Source organism: Gymnoscopelus braueri (assembly GCF_963280865.1).
Source record: "Gymnoscopelus braueri genome assembly, chromosome: 8".
Classification (NCBI taxonomy): domain Eukaryota; kingdom Metazoa; phylum Chordata; class Actinopteri; order Myctophiformes; family Myctophidae; genus Gymnoscopelus; species Gymnoscopelus braueri.
Window position 1 is genome coordinate 9,745,005 of NC_137609.1, and position 22,943 is coordinate 9,767,947.

Below are 22,943 nucleotides of genomic sequence, written 5' to 3' on the forward strand. Positions count from 1 at the left end.
TTTTCTGCCAGGGACTCCCAGAAGAGAAGATTTGTGTTTAACACTTTCAAGATTGTTCCGTTTTTTTTTTCTAAAATAGCAGATGTACAAGCTCACAGTGTGGCACGAAGCGACGCTTGTATATCTACTATTTTTGAGAACCACTGTTCTAAACCACTGCTTTCTGAAAAACAACAGTTTTCTGAAAAACCGCTACATATTTGCTACATAGCTCAAATCTAAAATGACACAGGTTTTAATGGGTTAAGCTGTGCTCCAATAGATCCGATGTAATTATTATTTAGCTTGCTTATCATTGGTTCAATATTTATAAAAACCCACAGACACACATTACCACTTTCTCTGAAAAAGATGTTGCCAATCTACAAGCTCGTAGATCGGCTGTCACTGCAGAATGACGTAGTATAGGGCATTACTTTATGGAAAAGTTGAAAATATGGAGATACGAGCTTTCTGCCTGACAGCAACGCCGTACAGTAAGTCTGAAAATCCCCAAACGCTAACAATAATCGCTCTGATTGCCTCTGAGGTTTGGAGGGTTTTGGAAGGGGTCGAGGGGTCGTAATTAAACGTGTATGGAACTGTTTCTATGGGCCAGCTCTCCTCGCTCAGTTTTGACAGTTGGACTGAGTTAGAGGTGTAATCCCATATCTAAATGTTGACAGAACTGCCTAAATATTTCCTCCATGACAGAAGAGCGCCCTTATTGTGCGCGCCCGTGTGTGTGTGTGTGTGTGTGTGTGTGTGTGTGTGTGTGTGTGTGTGTGTGTGTGTGTGTGTGTGTGCGTGTTCGTGTGTGTGTGTGCTTGTGTGTCTGTGTGTTATGTCTAATTGCACGCGTACAAATTCTGTCCAAGTTCCGTAATGATTACTTACTGTAAACCTTGAGGTTATGTAAGCAAAGCCGAAATAGATTAACGGACATCGATTTTAATCAAAAGGGCAATGGTTTGTGAAAGAGCAGAACCTCATTATTTAGTTTTCTCTTTTAATTATCTCCTTCTCTCTCTCTCTCTCTCTCTCTCTCTCTCTCTCTCTCTCTCTCTCTCTCTCTCTCTCTGTCTCTCTTTCTCTTTGACTCCCTTTCTCTGTCTGTCTCTTTTATTCCTTGCCTCTCTCTCTCTCTCTCTCTCTCTCTCTCTCTCTCTCTCTCTCTCTCTCTCTCTCTCTCTCTCTCTCTCTCTCTCTCTCTCTCTCTCTCTCTCTCTGTGTGTCTCTCTGTCGCTTTCTCTGTCGCTTTCTCTCTCGCTTTCTCTCTCGCTTTCTCTCTCTCTGTCTGTCTCTCTCTCTCTCTCTCTCTCTTCTCTCTCTCTCTCTCTCTCTCTCTCTCTCACTCTCTCTCTCCTCTCTCTCTCTCTCTCTCTTCCCCTCTCAGCGCTGGTGAACTACCACCGTCTGAACAGCATGCAGTGCTCGGAGGCCATCATGGCGGGCACGGGTGTACGAGACGGCGGAGGTGCAGCACCATAGAGATCGGCTGTGATGGGGACAGCCTGACGTGTCAACGGCATCAAGATGGTGCTGAAGAAGGACATCGTCACCACCAACGGTGTCATCCACCTCATCGACCAGGTGCTCGTCCCCCAACTCGGGTAAGAAGCACCTTCATGGGGATCTGAAGATTTATAACCTCTTGAACCCCAGCATCCATATTTTGGGGGAACTTTACCAGTGGTGGAAAAAATAAATCTTTTGAAAATAGCAGATCTACTATTCTACTAGATCTACTAGAACTACTAGATCGGCTATTTTCAAATAGCCAAAGTTGCGGAGTTCATAACTTGAACTCTCCAATCAGTGTCCTCGCTCATTGTTCTGTGATTGACAGCGGAGGTAGGCCAATCAGGTGGAACCCGAGTGAACCCGAATGGAGCCGAGTGCAGCCGACAAAAATGGAACGGGCCGCCATTGAAATTCTGTCCGCTGTTTCTGGTTTCGTTTTTTAAAACTTGAAAACGCTCTCAAACTTCTTTTTTGAGGCACGGAATTTACTTTTAAGATCGGATAGAATTTAGTTGTTTAACTTCATATAATGTGGTCAATTAATCATGACAGAGCCTATTCAGAGGTTCTCTGGTTTCAGACCTGACCTGAAATAGGTTTCAGGGCCATGCCGAAAACCTATTTTCGGCATGGCCCTTTCAAAAGTCCCTTTGCGTCACGTTGGCTGGTGGTGGGGAAAACAAACTGCTGATTGGCTGAAGGGGAACGAACTGCTGATTGGCTCAACGGTACTAATCCCGCCCCAGCTCCCGGCCACAGCCAAATTGCCCATACAGGCCCTGTTGGCCAGACCAATTCCGGAAATCAAATGCAAAAGAGATTTACGGAAGGGGGATGGTTTACCAGGCTAGGGCTGAAGGGGTTAATGTATGTTTTGTAATAATAATCAAAATCTACAAGTAACTACTAAAGTTTTCAAATAATTGTACTGGCCGCTGCCAAATACATATCATTTTGGGGGGTCTTGACATGAAAAAGTTTGAGAACCACTGGACTAGAGGGTTGAAGTGGCTTTACATTTTTTCCCCCTATAATTCCATTGTGGCAAGTTGTTGTATTTTAGTAATGTTTTACTATAGGCCATACTATTATTTTATTGCCTTTTTGTATGCTATATTCTTCTTGACGCGGGTGTGGAGGAGCCTAAACCCAAGACTCTTACTATATCATACTTCAATGTAACTGTTCTCCTTTTTATGCGATTTTTTCTTGGGTTTTTATTTTTATTTTTTAATATCTACTACTTCATTATAAACGTGTCACCTAATTGTGCCCTAATTGAGTCATAAATGCATGTTGGAAAACATGTATTGGATGGTTGAATAAGTGAAACTTCCCATTCCAGTTAATCTTTAATTGGATAAGCTCTGTGATCATCATCATCTCTCTCTCTCTCTCTCTCTCTCTCTCTCACTCTCTCTCACTCTCTCTCTCTCTCTCTCTCTCTCTCTCTCTCTCTCTCTCTCTCTCTCTCTCTCTCTCTCTCCTCTCTCTCTCTCTCTCTCTCTCTCTCTCTCTCTCTCTCTCTCCCCCTCCCTCCATTCAGCCAAGGAGGTGATGGAGTTGGTAGGAGAGGGTCAGAGCACATTCAGTGACATGGTGGCAGAACTGGGCCTGTCAGCGGCCATGAGTCCAGGGACAGAGTACACTCTGCTGGCTCCCCTCAACGCTGCCTTCAGCGGTGAGTTTAACAACAAGCTTTTTCACCAGTGGTTGAAAAAGTACTCACATGTTTTACTTAAGTAAAAGTATCAATACTGAAATACTTTGTTTACAAGTAAATGTCCGGAATTCAAAATTTACTTGAATAAAAGTACAAAAGTATCTGTATCAAAATGTACTTAAATTACCAAAAGTAAAAGTACTCATTGTGCAGAATGTCCCATTTCACATGTTCAAAATGTATAAAAATCTTTTGAAAATAGCAGATCTACAAGCTCACAATGCGTCGCATCGCGACGCATTGTGAGCTTGTAGATCGGCTATTTTCAAAAGGCCTAAATGTGTACTACCTTTTAGTAACTAAACTAATTAAAACAAATTAATTTAGATTTATTGAGTTTTGTATCAGTGAGCTTAACAACTCAGGAGTTATTTGACTGTACTCCAAATTTTGTTTTAAATCTGCGTTTTCCCTGTGCACGTGTGTGTGCTTGTGTGTGTGCGTGCGTGCGCGTGTGTGTGCGTGTGTGTGCGTGTGTGCGTGTGCGTGTGTGTGCATCAGACAAGGTGATGTCGATAGACCAGAGCGACCTGAAGGTGATCCTGCAGAATCACATCCTGAAGCTCAAGGTCACGCTGAGTGAACTGTACAACGGACAGCTGCTAGAGACACTGGCAGGGAAACTGCTACGAGTCTTCATCTACCGCACTGTGAGTCACTGTAAACTATATGTACTCTGAGTCACTGTAAATGATGTACTTTGAGTCACTGTAAATTATATGTACTCTGAGTCACTGTAAATGATGTACTGTGAGTCACTGTAAATTATGTCACTGTGAACTATATGTACGCTGAGTCACTGTAAATGATGTACTGTGAGTCACTGTAAATTATGTCACTGTGAACTATATGTACGCTGAGTCATTGTAAATCATGTACTCTGAGTCTCTGTAAATCTATACGCATAGTCATTGTAAACTATGTACTCTGAGTCAGTGTAAATCACGTACACTGAGTCAGTGTAAATCATGAACATTGAGGCACTATGTCACTGTAAATCATGTTAATTGAGGATGTGTGTTAAGCATTAATCCTGCCTTTAATGCGTTCTGTGTATGGGTGATCAGTCACACTGTATGCAAGTGTGTGCACGTCTGTTTAATTAAGTGTGTGTGTGAGCGTGTGTGAGTGCATGCATTCGTGTGCGTGTGTGCATGCGTCTGTGTGTGGTCTATGTGTGTGTGTGACGTCTATGTACAGTATATTTCAATGTCACAGACGATTATTGTTGTGTAGCGACAAATGACAGAGAGCAGGGAGGACAATTGAGAGAGTGAGGCTGGGGGCGGGGGGGGGGGGGGGACACTTTAAATCTGAAATCCATTAGGAGGCTCGTGCCAAACTGTTAACACAATCATGTCTTTGAGCTGTAAACAAATACAATAAAACAGCTAATTAGCACGGCTCTTGGCACAACGCGGCGTGTTCCTTATTCCTTAATCTGATGGTTAACATGGCTCTCATTTTACCCACGTAGAGGAGACCTCTGATTGTTTTTTCTCACTGACCCCGAACCCTCCTGGAAGCATTGTGTGAACGTGCTGCACGCTTCACTTGCAGTAGATGTTTACCAGATCCGTGGCTCTATCTCTGCTCCCCTGCAGGCCGTGTGCATAGAGAACTCCTGCATGCTCCGTGGCAGCAAGGAGGGCAGCAACGGAGCGCTCCACGTCATGAACACCCTCATCCAGCCGGCGCAGACCTCCATGTACCAGATCCTGCTGGCCGACGGACGCTTCAAGTGAGAATCATTGACATATTATGGCTACTTTTATTTTATTTAACTTTATATGCTAATTATTAGTATTCAACAGTGTATAATGAATGAGGCATTACACAGTGGTTGAAAAATTACTGACACTTTTTACTTAAGTAAAAGTATCAATACTGCGATACAGAAATACTCTTTACAAGTCCGAAATTCAAAATGTACTTGAGTAAAAGTACAAAAGTACAAAAGTACTTAAACCAAAAGTTAAAAGTAATCATTATGCAGAATGTCCCCCTTTTGAAAATAGCAGATATACAAGCTCACAATGCGACGCATTGTGAGCATGTAGATCTGCTATTTTCAAATGGACGAAATGTGTATAGGCATAGGGCTGAAGTGGTTAATGTATGTTTTTGTAATCAAAATCTACAAAATAACTAGTAACTAAAACTTTCAAATAATTGTAGTGGAGTAAAAGTGGAAATACTCAAGTAAAGTAGAATACCTCAGAATTGTACTTAAGGACAGAACTTAAGTACATGTACTTAGTAACTTTCCACCACTGGTATTACAGTATGAGGGCACATGTCTATTAAATTGTCTCTCTCCACAGGATCTTCCTGTCCTTGATGGGAGAGCGCGGGCCTGATGGATCTGCTGAAGCAGGAGGGCTCCTACACCGTCTTTTGCCCCGACGGACGATGCGTGGACCGGCCTCACCGAACAGGACTTCAATCTGCTTAGAAGTCAGTAGGAATTAGTATTGTTCATTCATTCATTCAAATGTTTCTTAACTCTTTAACTGCCAGAGCTTTTCAGAAAGATGTCAAGCCACTACCAGCGAATCTGAGCGATTTTACTAACCTTTGAAAAATCATGGAATATTTAACGTGATCGCCGTCCTCACGCCGATCGCCTCATTACACGCACGGGATCTCGTAGAATCGGGGGGGGGGGGGGGGGGGAATGTCCGGTCGGGTGATATATTGTTGTGGCCAGTTGAATGTGGCTTGTTTTTGCCAAAAAGCAACAGAAACAGTGAAAAGGCCATTTTTTCCACTACGAATAAAAAGGAAGTGAACGATTTTATTTTTTAAATCACGTCATTTCCGGGTCTGTCGTTCTCTGGCAGTGAAAGCATCATTCATAGGTTAGCGAACAGCGCCATCTGGTGAAAAACCACTGAAAACACAAAATCTCGTCAAACTCGTCAATGGCAGGCTGCACCTTAGCAGAATCTCGTCAGTGGCAGGAAAAGAGTTAAAGATGCAATTACCCTCTCTGTCAGGAGAGGACATAGAACCTTAGGGATTGTAGCTTTAAGACAATGAAATATTCCCATGCCAGCGTCAGGTCAGCTGTGTTACTCCATGCCAGATGAAAACAAGCTGAGCCGGTAATAGTGGATAGAAAATAAATAAAATAATTGAACTCTAAACTGTTTCTCTGACGGTTTATGTTGTTTCCCAAAGCAACGCTGACACACAGGAATATTCACCCTGGTTGGAATGTCCAGGGGCAGCTACGTTATTGTTGTTACAGCCTGAAACAGTTTATTCTAAGTTGCTTTGGATAAAAAAAAGTGCCCCCACTCACCCCATGAGGGAATGGCAAGGACAAGGACATAAAAGCGTGTGTGTTTGTGTGTGTGTGTAAACATGTTCTTGATGTAATCAACAGGTGACATCAACGCCCTGCGGACCATCCTGCTGTACCACGTCAGCAGCGGGGTCTTCATCAACGGGGGTCTGGAGGGAGGGGTCACCAACCTGCTTAGGACCCTACAAGGAAAGAACCTGCAAGTCTTGTCTGTAAGTACCCTTACTGCTTAGTTCAATGTGTGTGTGTGTGTGTGTGTGTGCGTGTGTGTGCGAGTGCGTGTGCGTGTGCGTGTTTCCTGCTTGTGTTTGTCTCAGTGTCCCCCAGGACAGCGAAGTATCTGCAGTATGATCATCTGTGGTAGTGAGCTCTGAGCTGATACAGGAAACATTTGTCTGAATTGCTTCTTCTTATCCAGTAACACCATTAACATGGGCTGGACTTTTCCTCCTCTTTGCACTTCGCTTTCGTGTTACAGTTACTCACTTATTCGTGAAGATATTCCAGAAGCACATCTCTGGAACGATGTCATCTTCCTCAGCTTAGTTCTCGCTGGTTCTCATGTTTCATAGTTAATTTACACTGAGGATTTTGCATTGTAGATTGGGATCCATGGGGGTCCATGGCGTCATGCATAATAATACTGGGAAGTTCCTGGGTCAATCCCTGGCGGAACCCCTATCTGCTCCTGATGAGCAGGTTGGTGGCTTACATGGTATTCTGCACAAATGTGCGGGTGAATGTAAAATACGCGTTGGATAGAGGCGACATATACTGCTTTTTTGTTTTTTTATTATAAACTGGTGGTCCTTATAATCTAAAGGAGAGTCACTGGCTTAGTGGACCAGTACCTTCCATAGAGTTAAAAATAATAGAGAGGGCACCGGATATCCCCTCCCATCCACTTGCATTGACTTTCTCGCCCAGCGCATGGGCCGAAATCACCCCTTTCTTCCGGGTTGGGAAATGTGATGGGCGAGGCCTATCTGGAGCTTCTGCGACACGTTTTGCGTCTTGCGTCACCTCGGTGCGCAGCCCCGTGCGCAAGCTCGTGCGCAAGCTTGTGAGTCGAGCCCATTGGTCGAAACCGTTATCGTTCGTTCGTGTTAGTGGCCCCAGCCGTTTTGAGCTCCAGTACCTGTGAATGGCCACCGTGTCTAATACGCGTCAATGCAACCACTGGGTTCTGGGGGCTTGGTACCTTCACTTCTGTTCTTACCTCATCGCACTTCTTCATATAGACAGTAGCATTACCAACAGCCCCCACCTGCCCCTCCCCACTGCTGCTTCTACCATTACGATTAGCTAATCTTCAAAGCTGAACATCTCTGAGGCAAAGCCAAAAAAAATAATGAACACCCACTTCCTGGCCGCTCTGTCAATGCCATCAACCCCTCCCCCCCCCCCCCCCCAAACCCCAACGCTCTCGTTGCTCCACCCTTGTCGGTATAGGTACTGGTAATATATGTTCCTGTACATTTCCTGTCCCAATTCTGGGGGGATTATTTCCCCCCCCTCCCACCCTTTACCTCAATCCCCCTCTCAACTCCCACACCAGGTCTGCAGACACTCAGTGATTCATTTCAGGCCTTCAGGCCCTCGGGCCTGGTGGTGGTGGACACAGGAAGACGCTGTCTGGAGATTGAACATGTTGATACGGACGGGAAGCAAGCCGGGGCGGGGAGATTAATGATGGGACACTTACATGGAAATAATGTGGTTAGCTTGTTAACCAATGGACGGGTGTGTGCGTGTGTGTGCGTGTGTGTGCGTGTGTGTGTGTGTGTGTGTGTGTGTGTGTGTGTGTGTGTGTGTGTGTGTGTGTGTGTGTGTGTGTGTGTGTGTGTGTGTGTGTGTGTGTGTGTGTGTGTGTGTGTGTGCGTGCGTGTGTGTGTGTGCAAGTGCAATGTGGCTCAAATTAATGAATGAGAAAAGAGGATTTGAACAAGCGAGGAGGGGAAATCTATAGTATCTGTACTTTAATTGAGTGTTTGTATTTTTGGATACTTACTATCATCACTTTCACTCCACTACATTTCAAAGATAATTTTGTAGTTTTGACTCTACATTAGGAAAGGGAAAAAGTACATCATGAATTAACCACTTAAGGCCTATGTCAAATATAAAAATAGTATAGAAGATATACAAGCTAACAACACGTCGCATGGAGATTTAGACAGCAGTATCGCCATTGTTTTATTATTGATATTTCTTGAAAAATACTGCAAAATCTTTGACTTTTTGGGGGGAAAATGTCAAAAATTCAATACAGCACTGCATTGATATTAAAAATAAAATGTAATTTGTAATTTGTACTTAATACAATATTTTTTAAAAGCATGTACTTTTGAATAAAGCAAGTGAAAATTTGACAGAGCAACTTTTATACAGTGCAGTTGAGTAATAATTAAAAAAAAATAAAGTACTGGGGTTTTGTCCACCAGTGAGAAGCAATGTGGCTCAAATTAATGAATGAGAAAAAGGGGTTTTGGAACGAGCGAGGAGGGAAATCTATACACCCCTCCGCTCACCGGGCCTGTCCACCTCCAGCGACCTTCCATTAGGAGACGTTTAAATTACAGGAAATTAAGCGCCACTGATGGAAAATCCACATGTCATCCGTTCCCCCCGCCCCCCCCCCCCTCCCCCGACAATGGAACCCAGCATCTGGAATCCAGTTTTCATATTCTCACCTCAGACCCTGTTGTGTCCGAAGCGCTGAGACAAGAACTGAGTTTTTCAGATGTTCCAGCATCAGAAAGTCATTATGACCATGATTACAGTCACTGTCGTGGTGGGCGGCCATTATAATTTAAGTGTGTTATCATCGCTAATAGCTGCTGGGCCTGACACCACCTCAGGCTAGAGATATGTCAGCTTATGTAATATGGATTTATGCCTAAACGTGTCATTATCTGGTGTTTATAGTCTGCTATAGAGACTCATGCGGGGGTCCTTGTACTTTGTATGAGTTGTGAATATGTCTTTGCATTAGAGATTTATTGAACTTGGCAGTTCAAGACCGGCAGTAATGACAGAAGAGAGGAGGGCTTTGGCTTGACCGTAGTAGTGAAAGGTGCCCTTTGGAAAACGGGGCACCGGCCAACCCCACACAACACGTTATTGGTGCAATGCATGAGCCAGTTCTAATAAAAATCTTGTTAGAAGAGACAGTGTCTTGGCCTTATTACTGTAGTCCCTTACCTAACCTCTGAGGATTGGACAGGTGTGCACTCCATCTGTCTGTCCTTCCTTCCATCTGTCCCTCCGTCCAACTGAGATCTTGTCTGGAGCTAGCTCCTCTATAACGGCTGTTCCCAACTTTTTTCTGGATCAGGGCCCACTTAAGCGTTCAGTGCCCACCCATCTGACCACTTAGTGACAGCTCCTCCAGGCATTTTGTCCCTAAGTAGGACACCTAACCACTTAAGCCCTGGCCTCGTTCCCAGCCTTACTCATCTGCGAAGAGAAAAGCCTGCTGGTCACGACCTAAAGCAGAGAGTGTCTATTATAGGCGGCGGGACTTACGCTGTACGTATTCCCCCCGGAAACGATATTTTTCGACCAATCACAACACTTGTTTCATTGACGGAGAATTTAAACAGATTTGTAAAGCATCAACGTCATTTCCTTTGGGCGGTACTGCCGCCAAATTCTGGTACTTACGTTTAGACACTCAACCGGCTAGGTCTTGCCCAGCGTGCTTAAGCCCTAGATACTGTACTTATGCGGAAATATAGCCGATATACAAGCTCACAATGTGTTGCAGAAAATCTTCTATTTTTGCTGTTATTTTATTCATTTATTTGCTTATTTAGATTGTTCGCCAACCAGGTTGAAAGTGGTTCTCCCCTTATTGTTCACTCATGCACCCAGCTGAGCAGCACACTGCTGGGTCACATGGAGAAAAGTAATTTCCCCCCAGGGATCGCAAAAAGCCGAATTCTCTCTTTCTTTTTTTAATGGGAGGCAGTGTGTCACCAAATACTATACTGTGGCCGCCTGGGACTAAACTGCACTGGGACTCTAACACATCATCAATCACTAAGCTTACTCTGGTCTGTTATGGCAGTGGCTCCCGGGACCCAAACAGTGAAAATACTATACAGCTGATCTACAAAGTCCCACTGTTTGGGAACGGATTGAACTTTGCCTCATTTTAATTGACTGGCCAGTCAAAGGGATTGCGCTTGTGTATTGTTCTAGGTAAAAGGGATTGTGTTTGTGTATCTGTGTTTGTATATTGTCCTCGGGTTAATTGATTGGTTGTCCTCAGGTAAATTGATTGGTTTGTTCTCAGGTAAATTGATTGGTTTGTTCTCAGGTAAATTGATTGGTTAGTCAAAGAGATTGTTTGTCTTTGTGTGCTTGTTCTCAGGTGAATAAGAGCATCCATGTGAACAGCGTGGACGTGCCTGACAACGACCTGATGGCGACCAACGGCGTGGTCCATGTGGTCAAGAACATCCTGTATCCTGGTGGTAAGTTAACCATGCCACTCATTAATCTGAAGACACTGTTCTAGGGCTAGTGTTTCTCAACCAGTAGCTCAGGGACTTAGAAGCTGGGTCCCAAGATATATATGACGCAATTCACAATTATAAATGTACAATTTTAGCCATTTAGCAGACAATGAAAATAATGACATAAATGACACAGCTCAACTGAGCTGAAAGAGAGTGCCCCCGCAGTGACCCCATTTTTTTACATTTTAACTTCTAGCTATTACCAGAGTTTGCCCTGTCTGTTTGTGTACATAATGTGTATGCATTTGAATGAATGAATGTAAACTATGTGGCTGATGTTGGACAATGGATAACTACATGTAACACTGCGATGGTCCTTTAACCCATTAAGACTGTGTAATTTTTTTTAATGTATTTGGCTATTCAAAAATAGCAGATATACAAGTCGCTATGAACTTGTATATCTGCTATTTTTGAACATTTGTGAAAATGTGTGCAAATCTTTGAATATATAAATATTTTTAAAGCGAAATTTTTTTACTCAAATCTTTGCTTCTCGGGGTCCCTGGAACAACATATTTTGAGACATATACTTTTGGGGGTCCTTGACATGAAAAAGGTTTGAACACACCACTGTACCAACATAAGTTTTTTTTTCAGAAAACTGTTAGGATTTAAAATATTTTTAATCAGATTTTTGTTGATAATGTCTTTATAATGCAGATCTTCCTGTGGGCCGAGAGGACTTCCTGGTTCTGCTGAAGAAGCTTATCAAGTACATCCAAATCAAGGTAGAGGAACGCAAAGCCATTGCATGTGTGTGGCTGTGTGGAGGAATCCCCAAAACAATCATCTGTTATTTTTTACATTTTCATTTCATCTGTTTGTTTGACCCTCATCACCCTCCCATCCCTGTTACACCTGCTTTTGTTTTCCTTTAGTTTGTGTCTGGCTTTTCGTGGGTCGAGATCCCACTCACCTTCATAAGTAAGTGTCCACTGTCTTCACATCAGCTTTCTTTCTTTTTTTAAAAACAGTTTCAGCAAAATCCTGACTGAACTTGATTTGTTTTGTGTTACAGGGAGAACTATAACCACCACCCATATCGTGGAAACAGGTGAGACCTAACAGTATGTTTACTGTGTGAGTGAAAATAGAAAATGTTGCATAAGCTGATTATTACCCTTTAAGATAAATTAGCATTTATACAATCTACACACATGCTCACGATGTGTCGCGATGTGACGCATTGTGAGCTTGTAGATCTGCTATTTTAAGATTTTTAAACATTTTATACATTTGAAAACGTGTGGCTCGTGAGAGTATTTCTACATTGAAGTATTGATACTTTTACTTAAGTAAAACATTTCAGTACTTTTCCCACCACTGGTTAATACAATATAACTAGTGCACCTGCTGTGGTTGTAGGTGGTGTCCCTACCCTGGTGCCGGGTAGGACACCTACTGTACCGGTCGACAACGTCAGTACATTTATTTGAAGTAGACAAAGCACAGGATCGAACACCATAGATGTGCCACCATCTTTATTGTAGTTTGGTGAATCTAGGTATTGTAGTTCTCTGTCGGGAGAGGGAGATAACAGACATAAAACGTATGGATTGTAACCCTATATACTCAGATATATATACCCAGAATAGGGATACTAGGCAAGGCAAGGCAAGTTTATTTGTATAGCACATTTCAACAACAAGGCAATTCACTGTGCTTCACATCAAATATTAAGCAAAAGAAACACATTAAAACAGGACATAAGAATTCAATAAAGATTCAGAAAGGGTTCATGTGGTTAATGACACAGTAGGGCTCCCTTTATGCAACCTGAGACCCCGATATCTCGTGAAGCCATCGTCCATTAGGTAGCATGCTCTCTCGGCACTGCTCCAGTTCACTTAGATCCTCCGGCTTCTTTTAATCAGGTCCTCTGGGGTGATGAGGTAATTGGGCTGTCACAGCACGGTTTGGGATAGGACCACAGAGGACTCTCATAGAGAGGCTATTAGTTGGCTCTGGGTCCGGTCCAGACCCGGCCCGGTTCCAGACAGATGGGAGCGTGTGCCTTGATGTATTCGGTTTCATAGGGGAAGATGAAGTCTAATATTGTTCGGAGGTGACAGTCTTTAACCCTAGGGGGATAATACGAGGTTGAGAGAGGACCTGTCTGCCTCTCGTTATGGCAGCAAAAACAGCCGTTGTATTGTACTGTAGTTGATTACGTGTGTACAATCTCGGCTTACTGAACAAGCTTGTGTTCTTTGTATCAAATTCAGAACACGTTATATTAACTCATTCACTGCCAGCGATTTTCGTTTTTCTTACCTTTTCAACTTGTCACAGAATATTTATATCCAGTATGATCAATCCTAGGACGGCGGCTAAGCACGGAGGGTTCTACTGTGCTGCCGCGAGAGAGAAAAAAATCACGCGAACTCCCCTTCCCTTGATACAGGCTGTTGAATATAGCATGTCTTGGCAAAATGCAGGGGAAAAAAAGAGAACTCAAGATACAGCTGATTTCCCAAAAACGCTAAACAGGAAGTGGATGGGGGGGGGGAATCTTTCTATCACGTGATCTTCTGGATCTGTTTGACTTGAGGGTGAAACTCTCTTGAGGGTGCACTCTCTGTAGACGTCTTAGGAGTCTTTTTTAATAATGTTGAGAATCCGCACCAGCAGTCAACCAAACGAGCAGATGTTTCTTCCTCAGTGTTACTCTAAGGGCAGACATTCAGGCCAGTAGGTGAACAGAGAGCTGAGTAGGTGAACCAGAGAGTGAACAGGAGATAGCGGTTAGCGAGAATACCCAGGCTAATGTAATCGGTCGCGAACGTGACTGACGTGGCAGTACAAACTAAGTACCATCTGGACATGGATGGGATGGGAGGCCAGGGTTTAAACAGTGCGAGGTGATGAGCTGATGAACTGCAGGTGTGTGGGCAGCAGAGGAAAGGAGGGTGACGTGTCCAGGGAAGAGCCAGAGCCTGAAGTGATGCCCCCCCACACACACACACACACACACACACACACACACACATAGAGTGAAGCGTGACACGTTATGGTTCACAGAAAATGACTAATATGTTTGTTCTGCATAGTTGGTCACGCCGGTCAGTCAGTTCTAAGTAAGTCCAACTACTAATTAATTACACATGTAAATGAGTGTGATGGATGGATCTACAAATAAAAGGAGAAGTGGTGTTGATGAGCACGCCACAACCAGACTTCAAACAGATCAGCAAACGGTTATCAATTAGTCAGGAAGACAAGCAGACACAAACACATGCCCGTACATAAACATGCTTGTCTGCACGTAAGGACTCACATAAATAATGTACGTGCCCACACACACACAAACGTGTGTCTGACTGCACGCGAGAACATTTTGTTATCATTCATTACTGCCAATAGGTGGCCGTATGGTAATCAGAAGGTCACCAGTGCGAGCCCTTGGCTCACCCAGCTACACGTCGAAGTGTCCATGAGCAAGACACTCAACCCCCTAACAGCTCCTCCCGATCCCGCTCATCTGAGCCATCTGAGCAACCATCAGAGCAACCATCAGAGAAACCATCAGCTAGCTGGCTGAAGTTGCTAAAGTAATTTCCCCTTCCCCGCGGAGCATAAAATACGCCCCCTTCGCTTAGGTAGTAGTTCATCAAATGTAAGTGTATAGACATAAATATACTCTGCATGATTAGACATAAATATTATTTCTATGGTAGGCCTAGTTCAGTTCTATTAGGGGCGGCAGTGGCTCAGGGGTAGAGTGGCCGGTAGAGTGGCCGAATGGAAACCGTGAGGTTCCCAATTCGATCCCGGGCTCCCCCAGAGTTAGTGTCAAAGTGTCCTTGAGCAAGACACTGAACCCCTAATTGCTCCCGATGAGCAGGTTGGTGCCTTGCATGGTTTCCTTCGTCATCGATGTATGATACAATTTATGTAAAGCACTTAGGATAAAAGCTCTATATAAATGCACCATTTACCATTTATTTACCATTTATACTACAAATACTACAACATACAGGGAAAGACTAGTACACTAGTGAAGAAAGATATAAAGGTTAAATGGCATTATAGCCAAATACCAGGCTAATGGTTAGGGTACTACTGCATGTCAAAGGCTGTTGGCCATTTGAACAACCTTGGTGGCATGGTAGACATAAAACTAACTTGAGCTGTAAGCAAGCAACTTATGTGGCAGTGATTACCTAGTGTAAGTAGCCCGCACGACCAGAGAGCTCAGGGAGAAGATCAGAAGATGTGTTTCCACCACACATCTGTCAGCTTTCATCTATTTATAGCCCAATAAATACCGTCACTCAGCGAAGTTCTGCTCAGAAGCAGCGCACATAAAAACGTACAAGAATGCCTTTTGGCCGGAGCGTTTTGGCACGTCACACTCAATGGCAGTGAAAGGAAACAAGAAGATTTGTCGTGTTTTTAGAGGATCATCTGTGAGGCTTTCTTTCGGCAGCAAAAGACAATTTATTGCATGGCGGTAGACTGTGAAGAATACAAACACAAGTTAAGTGTAACATGTCCCGCCTTTGCCCATCATACAGTATATCACTGTCCATTGAGCTGTCGGGATTCTTGTCGATGCTGGCAAAAATGTCATTCCTTCCTGACAGACAGGATGTGATGATTGGAAAGGAACAGACGAGGCAAACATTTAAGCTCTGGTCTGCAACTTTTTACAGTGTGCCTCTGTAAGAGACACAGGGCCCTATTTTGCGCGGCGTCTTATGGCTTATGACTCATCTAATTAGGCATTTTTTATAGTGAAAATAGCCGATCTACAAGCTCACAATGTGTCGCTGTAGATTTTCACTATTTTAAAATGTTTTTCAAAATAATAAAACATGGTATAAAAAGGCATAAGACACCGCGCAAAAAAGGACCCCTTTAAGATGTCTACAAATGGGTCTGTCTCTGTGTTTGCCCTTGACCCAAAATGTTAGTAAAATAATAATTAAGGAAAATTGAGGTGTGGAGGTACTTATGTGGCATAATACAGTGTGCATAAGACATTTGGCTCTGATCGGTATAGTGGTTTGCAAGATTAGCTCTATAGCCACAAAGACAGACACACCAACCCTCTAATAGATGGCTAGCCTCCTGCGGAAATAAGGCGTAAAAAATGCTGCTTTCATAGCTCTTTGTTTTTGTTGTAATACAATCAGTGAACAGCCAAGACATACTGTATCTTTATCAGATTATTTGAACATTTGCTTGGATGGTTTGTATAAATGGCCATAGCCCTCCCTTCTTTGGCTGTGTGTTGTAATCTATTGAATATTAAAGGCTATTACACACCAGGAGTGATGTGAATAAACGATACGGAAGTTATTCGCGATTATTTCACATCAAACTTTTATTTTGGTGATTTTATTTGCGCTTAAAAATCAACCTTGTTTCGAATAATGATTATGTCACCTTGTTATAATTGTGCTCTGTGTGCATGCGCTCACACAAACAGCAGTTCAAATTAATACGAGTGTGTACGAACCTTAACAAATATTTTATACCATTCGTACCATTTCATACCAGACGTTTTATCCTGGTCTTATCTTTTACAGTTCCTGAGATCACCAAGGTGACAAGAGTCATTGGAGGTGAGCCCACCATCACCAAAGTGACAAGAGTCATCGAGGGAGAGCCATCCATAACTAAGGTGACCAGAGTCATCGAGGGAGAGCCATCCATAACTAAGGTGACAAGAGTCATCGAGGGAGAGCCATCCATAACCAAAGTGACAAGAGTCATTGAGGGAGAGCCATCCATCACCAAAGTGACAAGAGTCGTTCAGGGAGAGCCTTCCATCACCAAAATGACAAGAGTTGTTCAGGGAGAGCCATCCATCACCAAAGTGACAAGGGTCATTGAAACGGAACCCATCATCTCCAAGGTGATACTGGAAGGCCCAGTAGACACCCGCTTCACCCACACCCAGCTCACTAAGATGATCCAGGGGGGTGACGCGACCTTGACCAAGGTCACCAGGGTCATTGAAGGACAGCCAAGCATTACCAAGGTCACAAGAGTAATTGAAGGTAAGTTCTCTATTCATGATGCCGACTCCGTTATTTGCGCCTGGAGGTGTGCCCGTGGGCGTGTTGTTGCGTTTTCCCTAAAATTGCTATCTCGCCCACACACGTTTGGGAAAGCGCATAGCGGATTCTAAAACCAACCCCCTGTGCCACATTAAACAATGTGCATATTTATATATGTTGGTTATTTGAAAAAAGCCGATCTACAAGCTCACAACCGCAACCCACAACTACCATTTACAAGCAACTTTACAGAAAAACAAGCCCAACGTGGCTTATAATAAGCAGACCTGGCAACACTGGCAGAGAGGGAGAGAGCGCACGAAGATTGCATTGGGGATAATTGGTTGTGCAGTCTTCTCTTGAAGGCAATGGCACCTGGCACAGTGATTGGTTTTATTATTGTGACGACTAAACCACACCTATGCATAATGTAACGGGTAGTGCCGGTGTTTTGCAGATAAGGCTGGTGTCCCAAAATAGCAACTTTTGCACGGGAACGCCCCTTGCGCCATCCTAAATCCCCAAATAGTGGATTTAGCCAGTCTGGACTAAAATAGAGCCCCTTACCTTGTTTTAGTACTAAAGATGTCTCTGTGGTATTGAAAGTTGTGCCAGAGCATCCATGCAAACTGTACACAACTGGAAAGCGATTTGATGACATGTCATCTCTCTCTTCCTGATACAGCACACAGTGGGGAGTCGGATGCAGAGATTAAGAAACTTCTGGACCAAGGTAAGTTTCTAAAACCCTTTTTTTTTTTTTTTTACAATACAGTATATAGTGTCATAATAGCCTACATCCAAGCGCTTTCATGCTTCTTCGAATGGCGCTTAACAAATTCATTACTGTCCATGCTTACCTGGGTTAATGGCATATCATTATCTTACGTGAAGTCTGTTTTTTTCCATGTTGTCATTAACATACACGTAACGTACAAGCTCTTACCATGAGGTCTGTCTGCTCAGCTATATATAGCATGGCGTGAACCTCTTCTTAGAGCCTCATCAGAGCTTCAAGCAGTGATACTTTTGGAAGGCATTTGATTACATTGGTGTACTGCCATTAATCCCGTTATAAATTCCCTCAGAACTTTTTGGGTCTCGTTTCAAAAATCATTCATTCGTGCGCTAAATGATTGATTTGAGTCAAATGTTGAATCGCTTCATTTCATTGGGCATGGAGAGTCTATCCAACACACAACTGTTCCAAAGGTTTCATGTACTGCACTACATTATGACGTGTCAATCCATTGGTATTTTTTGGCGCGCCAGGCCTGCTACAGTTCTGTACAGTGTGTGTTTCTTGGAACCGTTCCATAACTCCACAATGTCTTTCCACTTGCTTTGCACCTCATGGCACGTGACCTATGCTTGATTCCCGACACGCTTGGGTCACGCTAGAGGTAAGGAAGGTTAAGACGATGCTGGAGAGCGGGGTTCACATTCTGCAGGACGAGGAGATCAAGCAAATCGTAGAGGGAGGTTAGTTGGAGATCAAATAAAAAGACGGAACGGCATGAGCACGGATTCTCCACGAGCTGCCTTGACTATTATTATAGGCACTCGCTTACCTCCTTGGACTTAGCATCCTATCTATATCTGTTTTGGGTTTCTATTTTTATGTACTTTTTGAGGACTAAACATTTAGCCTCAAAAAGGTGGAATCAATATCATTCAGAAACTTTGTTCAATATCACAATTGAATTAACTGGGGTCATGAATTAATTATTCAATTAATTGAATTCAAGTTAATTAATTTGGATTTCTGTAAAAAAAAAGAGAGAGAAAAAAGCATCAATTAAAAAATCTAATTGAAGAATAATTCATAACAGTTAATGGATGATATTCACCCCACAGTTGTCTGTAGTCCCAATGTAGAGGTAGTGCATGCAATCTTACTGCAATATACTTTGGATTGAATGACTGACGGCAGATTCACCCAGCCCAGGCAACAACAGTACCTGATTGGGCTCAACGATCCAAAGATATATAAATCCACTTAAAACACAGACTCCATCACTAAGATGACAGTAAATGTAGACAAGCCATCCCGCAAGGGTGTATCTGCCAGTGTTGCAAGTCATAAAAATTCAATAGTAGTCTATTAGTTTTGGTTGCAACTATTTCTGTCACCCTTTTTTTTTTCTCAACAGTAAAACTTGGTATGCATTGCACAGCATGCACATGCATGCATATCAAGTTTACGACAAAGTCTAACTGCAGAGAAACTTATTACAGAGCCATAGAATGTTTTATAGTTAAGGTGTTGTACATACGTAGTTATGGCGCGTCCTGACAATTGGAAAGCTGGGAGATTTACATAGATCACAAATCATCACTAATGACAGTAATAATGCTAGTGGCATGTTTTACGCAGAGAACACTCTCTGCAGTACATTAAGGCCATGTCCCTGGCCAGTCTCCATAACAAACATCACAAGCTCATTTCGGTTTATGATGTTTGTTTAAGCTCAGTAACTGTTATGCAGGAAGTATGCTTAGTTTTTATAGTCGCGTACATATGGTTCGACGCACATAAACTACTGTCCATTAATGAGATAATGACAAGAATTGTGGTTCTGAGTCTGACTCTCACGGTGCACCAAGACAATTTGGATGCCTTTTTGCATTGCCTGCCTCTCTTTCTTCTATTTTCTCTCATTTCACCTGCCTACGGTGCCGCCTGTTTGCCCCTGCTGACGTATTTTTGTTGAAATGAAAAGCTTTGGTTTGGGAGATACTGTAGTTGTATTTTGCTTGTGTGCTGGTGTGGATTCGGAGTGGTAGGCGGGCGTGTGTGTGTTTGTGTGTGTGTGTGTGTGTGTGTGTGTGTGTGTGTGTGTGTGTGTGTGTGTGTGTGTGTGTGTGTGGGGGGGGGGGGCGTGTGCGTGTGTGTGTGTGTGGGGGGGGGCGTGTGTGTGCGTGTGCGGGTGTGTGCGTGCGGGTGCGTGTGTGTGTGTGTGTGTGTGTGCGGGTGTGTGCGTGTGTGTGTGTGTGTGCGTGAGGATGTAACGAGCCCCATCTGTGAACTCCCCCTCTACTGTCTAGCCCCGGGACTTGGTCACATAAAGTTAAGATTTGGCAGATGGGGCGAACATCTAAACGGTACATTCTATTATATATAAAAATATATAAAGGTAGTCCCAGGATCACTATGTCTGTAGTTTCAACTGAAGGGCTTGACAGCCTGCACCAAACTGTAGAACATGGAGACGTGTTCCCGCTGAAGTTAATGTGCAGGCATGTTCCTGGTCTGCTGCTGATCAGGAATGCGCCGCGGCCTCCATGTAGTTAAAAGGCTGTAAAAAGGTTTTTTTCAACCTGTCTTTTAATGAAAACTACATAGACATCTGTAGGATCCCAGAGGGCTGCCTTTTTAACATTTTTGATCCGATGTTCAGATCTGATTGTGATTTTGAAATAGGTAGAATATTGACCATTTTAAACCCCTCTGTCGGATCTTAACTTTATGTGACTGAGTCCCGTAGCGTAGAGTTCGGAGGGGGGGGGTCACAGACTGGGCCAGGGTGTAACATGCAATATGCAACATGGAGTGTTCAAACTACATCTGGTGTGGGTCCGTCTCTGCCAACTGGACGGTTCTATGGGTCTCTGTCGGGGGGGGGAACCTGATCCTCATATGTCCAAAACTGTTACTTATCAGGATTCAAATTCAAATCAAAAGTAGCAAAATCTGCAGGCTCAAAACGAGTCGCTTTGCGCCGCGTTGCGATTTTGTATATATCTGCTACTTTTGATACTTTTGTGTGACGCTGTGTACGATCAAGCAAGGCAATAATTAATTAATCAGGGGCACGGTGGTGCAGTCGCTAGCGCTGTCGCCTCACAACTAGAAGGTCCTGGGTTCGATTTCCGCCAGGGACGCTGTGGGCGCTGGGTGCGTGTTCTCTCCTCCGCGTCATCAGTGCCCATAACCTAGGTGGTGTTGGCGAAAAAAGGGCCTTTCTGTGTGGAGTTTGCATGTTCTCTCCGTGTCCCCTAGGGTAGGTACCCTCACAAAAAACATGTAGTAATCCTGGTCTCTATACTGCCTCCCCCTGGTCAGCCGGGGCGCCTGATGGAGGGGAAAGGAACTGGTTGAAATAACGTGTTCCTTCCACGCGCTACGTCCTACTGGGGAAACTCCCCCCTGTCAGGTGATAAGAAGCGGCCTGCTCACTCCTCATGCATTGAAGGAAGCATGAGCTCAGTTTGGGGCTCTCCCCAGGCTGGCAGAGGGAGAGTAGCGCCCAGGAGCTTAGGCTATTGGCACTAGGTGAAAAAATTGGTTACAAAAATCTCGGGATATATATATATAAGGGAAAACAAAAACATACAAAGGTTTAAATGGAGATAAGAGTTTTTTCTGCCCCGACTGCAACAAATGGGCGGCTTTTTGAGGGTGCTTCAGAGATCACAGAAAGTTTACTGTACAGTACATGCACACTATTAAAACACTATTATGACACCATTACCCTGATTACTGTGCATATAATCAGGTTATATAGCAGCAGTCATTTTATTGTAGTGTTCATATGAACGGAATTTGTGCGATCATGGTAATAACCCCTGAGTTACATAAAAATGTATATATGGCCCAAGTAAATGAAAAGAGAGGCCAAAAACACTGTGTTGTTTTACATGACCAGAATATTGCCTTCATCAGAATAAGATCAACTTATTAGTATGCATGTGAAAACACACATTTGAGCTGAGCGCTCCACTTTGTAATTTGCAGTGTGCGTGCGTGCATGTGCGTGCATGTGTGTGTGTGTGTGTGTGTGTGTGTGCGTGAGTGTGCGTGTTATATATATATATATACTGTATACAGTGTGAGTGTGAGTTTGTGTTGGCGGTGGTGGTGGTGGTGGTGGTGGAGGAGAAGGAGGAGGAGGAGGAAGAGGAGGAGGAGGAGGAGGGGTGGTGTCTGTCTGTCTGTCAGTCAGTCTGTACACTGTTGTTAAGTCGTTAAATGACTTCCAACACCTTCCTTCCGCTGCCCGCTGTTAAGGTGGAACGGGATCCATCACGGTCCTCGAGCCTCTGATCATTGAGGGTAGGCCCTCCGCCTCCTTAAATAAGATAAAATGGTTTGTTTTTCAAATGCCTCTCGCCTTTCCTCCCTGAACAACACACTCTCACTCTCCAGACGGCCTATAGTGACTTCTTTGGACAGAATGTGACCAAAACGTCAAACGTTTGACTGGACGGGGGGTCCCCTGGGGGTCCACTGGGGCCGTCCCGGGTACTTCTGCAATCCAGGAATGTGGAAGTGCCGTTCTCAAACCAAAGACGTAAAAGGGCAGTGGTGGAAAAAGTACACATTTTCTTGTGAGCTTGTAGATCTGCTATTTTCAAATGGCCGAAATGGTTAATTTATGTTTTATAATTATAATCAAAATGTTCAAAGTAACTAGTAACTAAAGTTTTCAAATAAGTAATTGTAACGAGTAATTTGCCTCTGAGATGTAGTGGTGGAAAAGTAAAAGTACAGATAATTGGAAATTCTCCAGTAAAGTAAAAATACCTCAAAATTGTACTTAAGTACAGTACTTGAGTAAATGTAATTAGTTACTTTCCACCACTGTAAAAGGGTGACGGCTCCGTAAAAACAAAACTGTTAAAACGACGCCGCCTAAAGCGGACTTGAGCCATGAGGCACCGCCGAGCGAGCCGTCAGGCGAGCAAGTTGCCGTGCCGAGCGTTGCGAAGTCCGCTTCAGCCGACTCAGCCCTGTCGAGTTATCGTAACTCATATTACCCCCTCCCAGTCAAACGTTTGACGTTTGGTCAAATCCGTTCCCAAGAAGTCACCCGTGAGCCGTCTTGGGAGTGAGAATGCGTTGCCCTGAACTGATAAGGGTATGACAC

General features: G+C 43.7%; 1 protein-coding gene across 1 annotated transcript in view; it reads left to right on the forward strand.

The window, feature by feature from the left end:
• The window catches only part of postna (periostin, osteoblast specific factor a), a 48,210-nt gene that overhangs the window by 23,278 nt on the left and 1,989 nt on the right, over nt 1-22,943 (forward strand). The window contains 20 exon segments of the mRNA XM_080436282.1: nt 1,376-1,437; nt 1,439-1,456; nt 1,458-1,499; nt 1,501-1,581; nt 1,583-1,592; nt 3,050-3,184; nt 3,728-3,876; nt 4,831-4,967; nt 5,551-5,569; nt 5,571-5,621; nt 5,623-5,683; nt 6,618-6,748; nt 10,915-11,017; nt 11,726-11,793; nt 11,944-11,989; nt 12,084-12,119; nt 16,600-17,073; nt 17,759-17,806; nt 18,475-18,555; nt 22,085-22,129. Of these exon segments, the coding sequence (XP_080292408.1) occupies nt 1,376-1,437; nt 1,439-1,456; nt 1,458-1,499; nt 1,501-1,581; nt 1,583-1,592; nt 3,050-3,184; nt 3,728-3,876; nt 4,831-4,967; nt 5,551-5,569; nt 5,571-5,621; nt 5,623-5,683; nt 6,618-6,748; nt 10,915-11,017; nt 11,726-11,793; nt 11,944-11,989; nt 12,084-12,119; nt 16,600-17,073; nt 17,759-17,806; nt 18,475-18,555; nt 22,085-22,129 (1,797 nt within the window).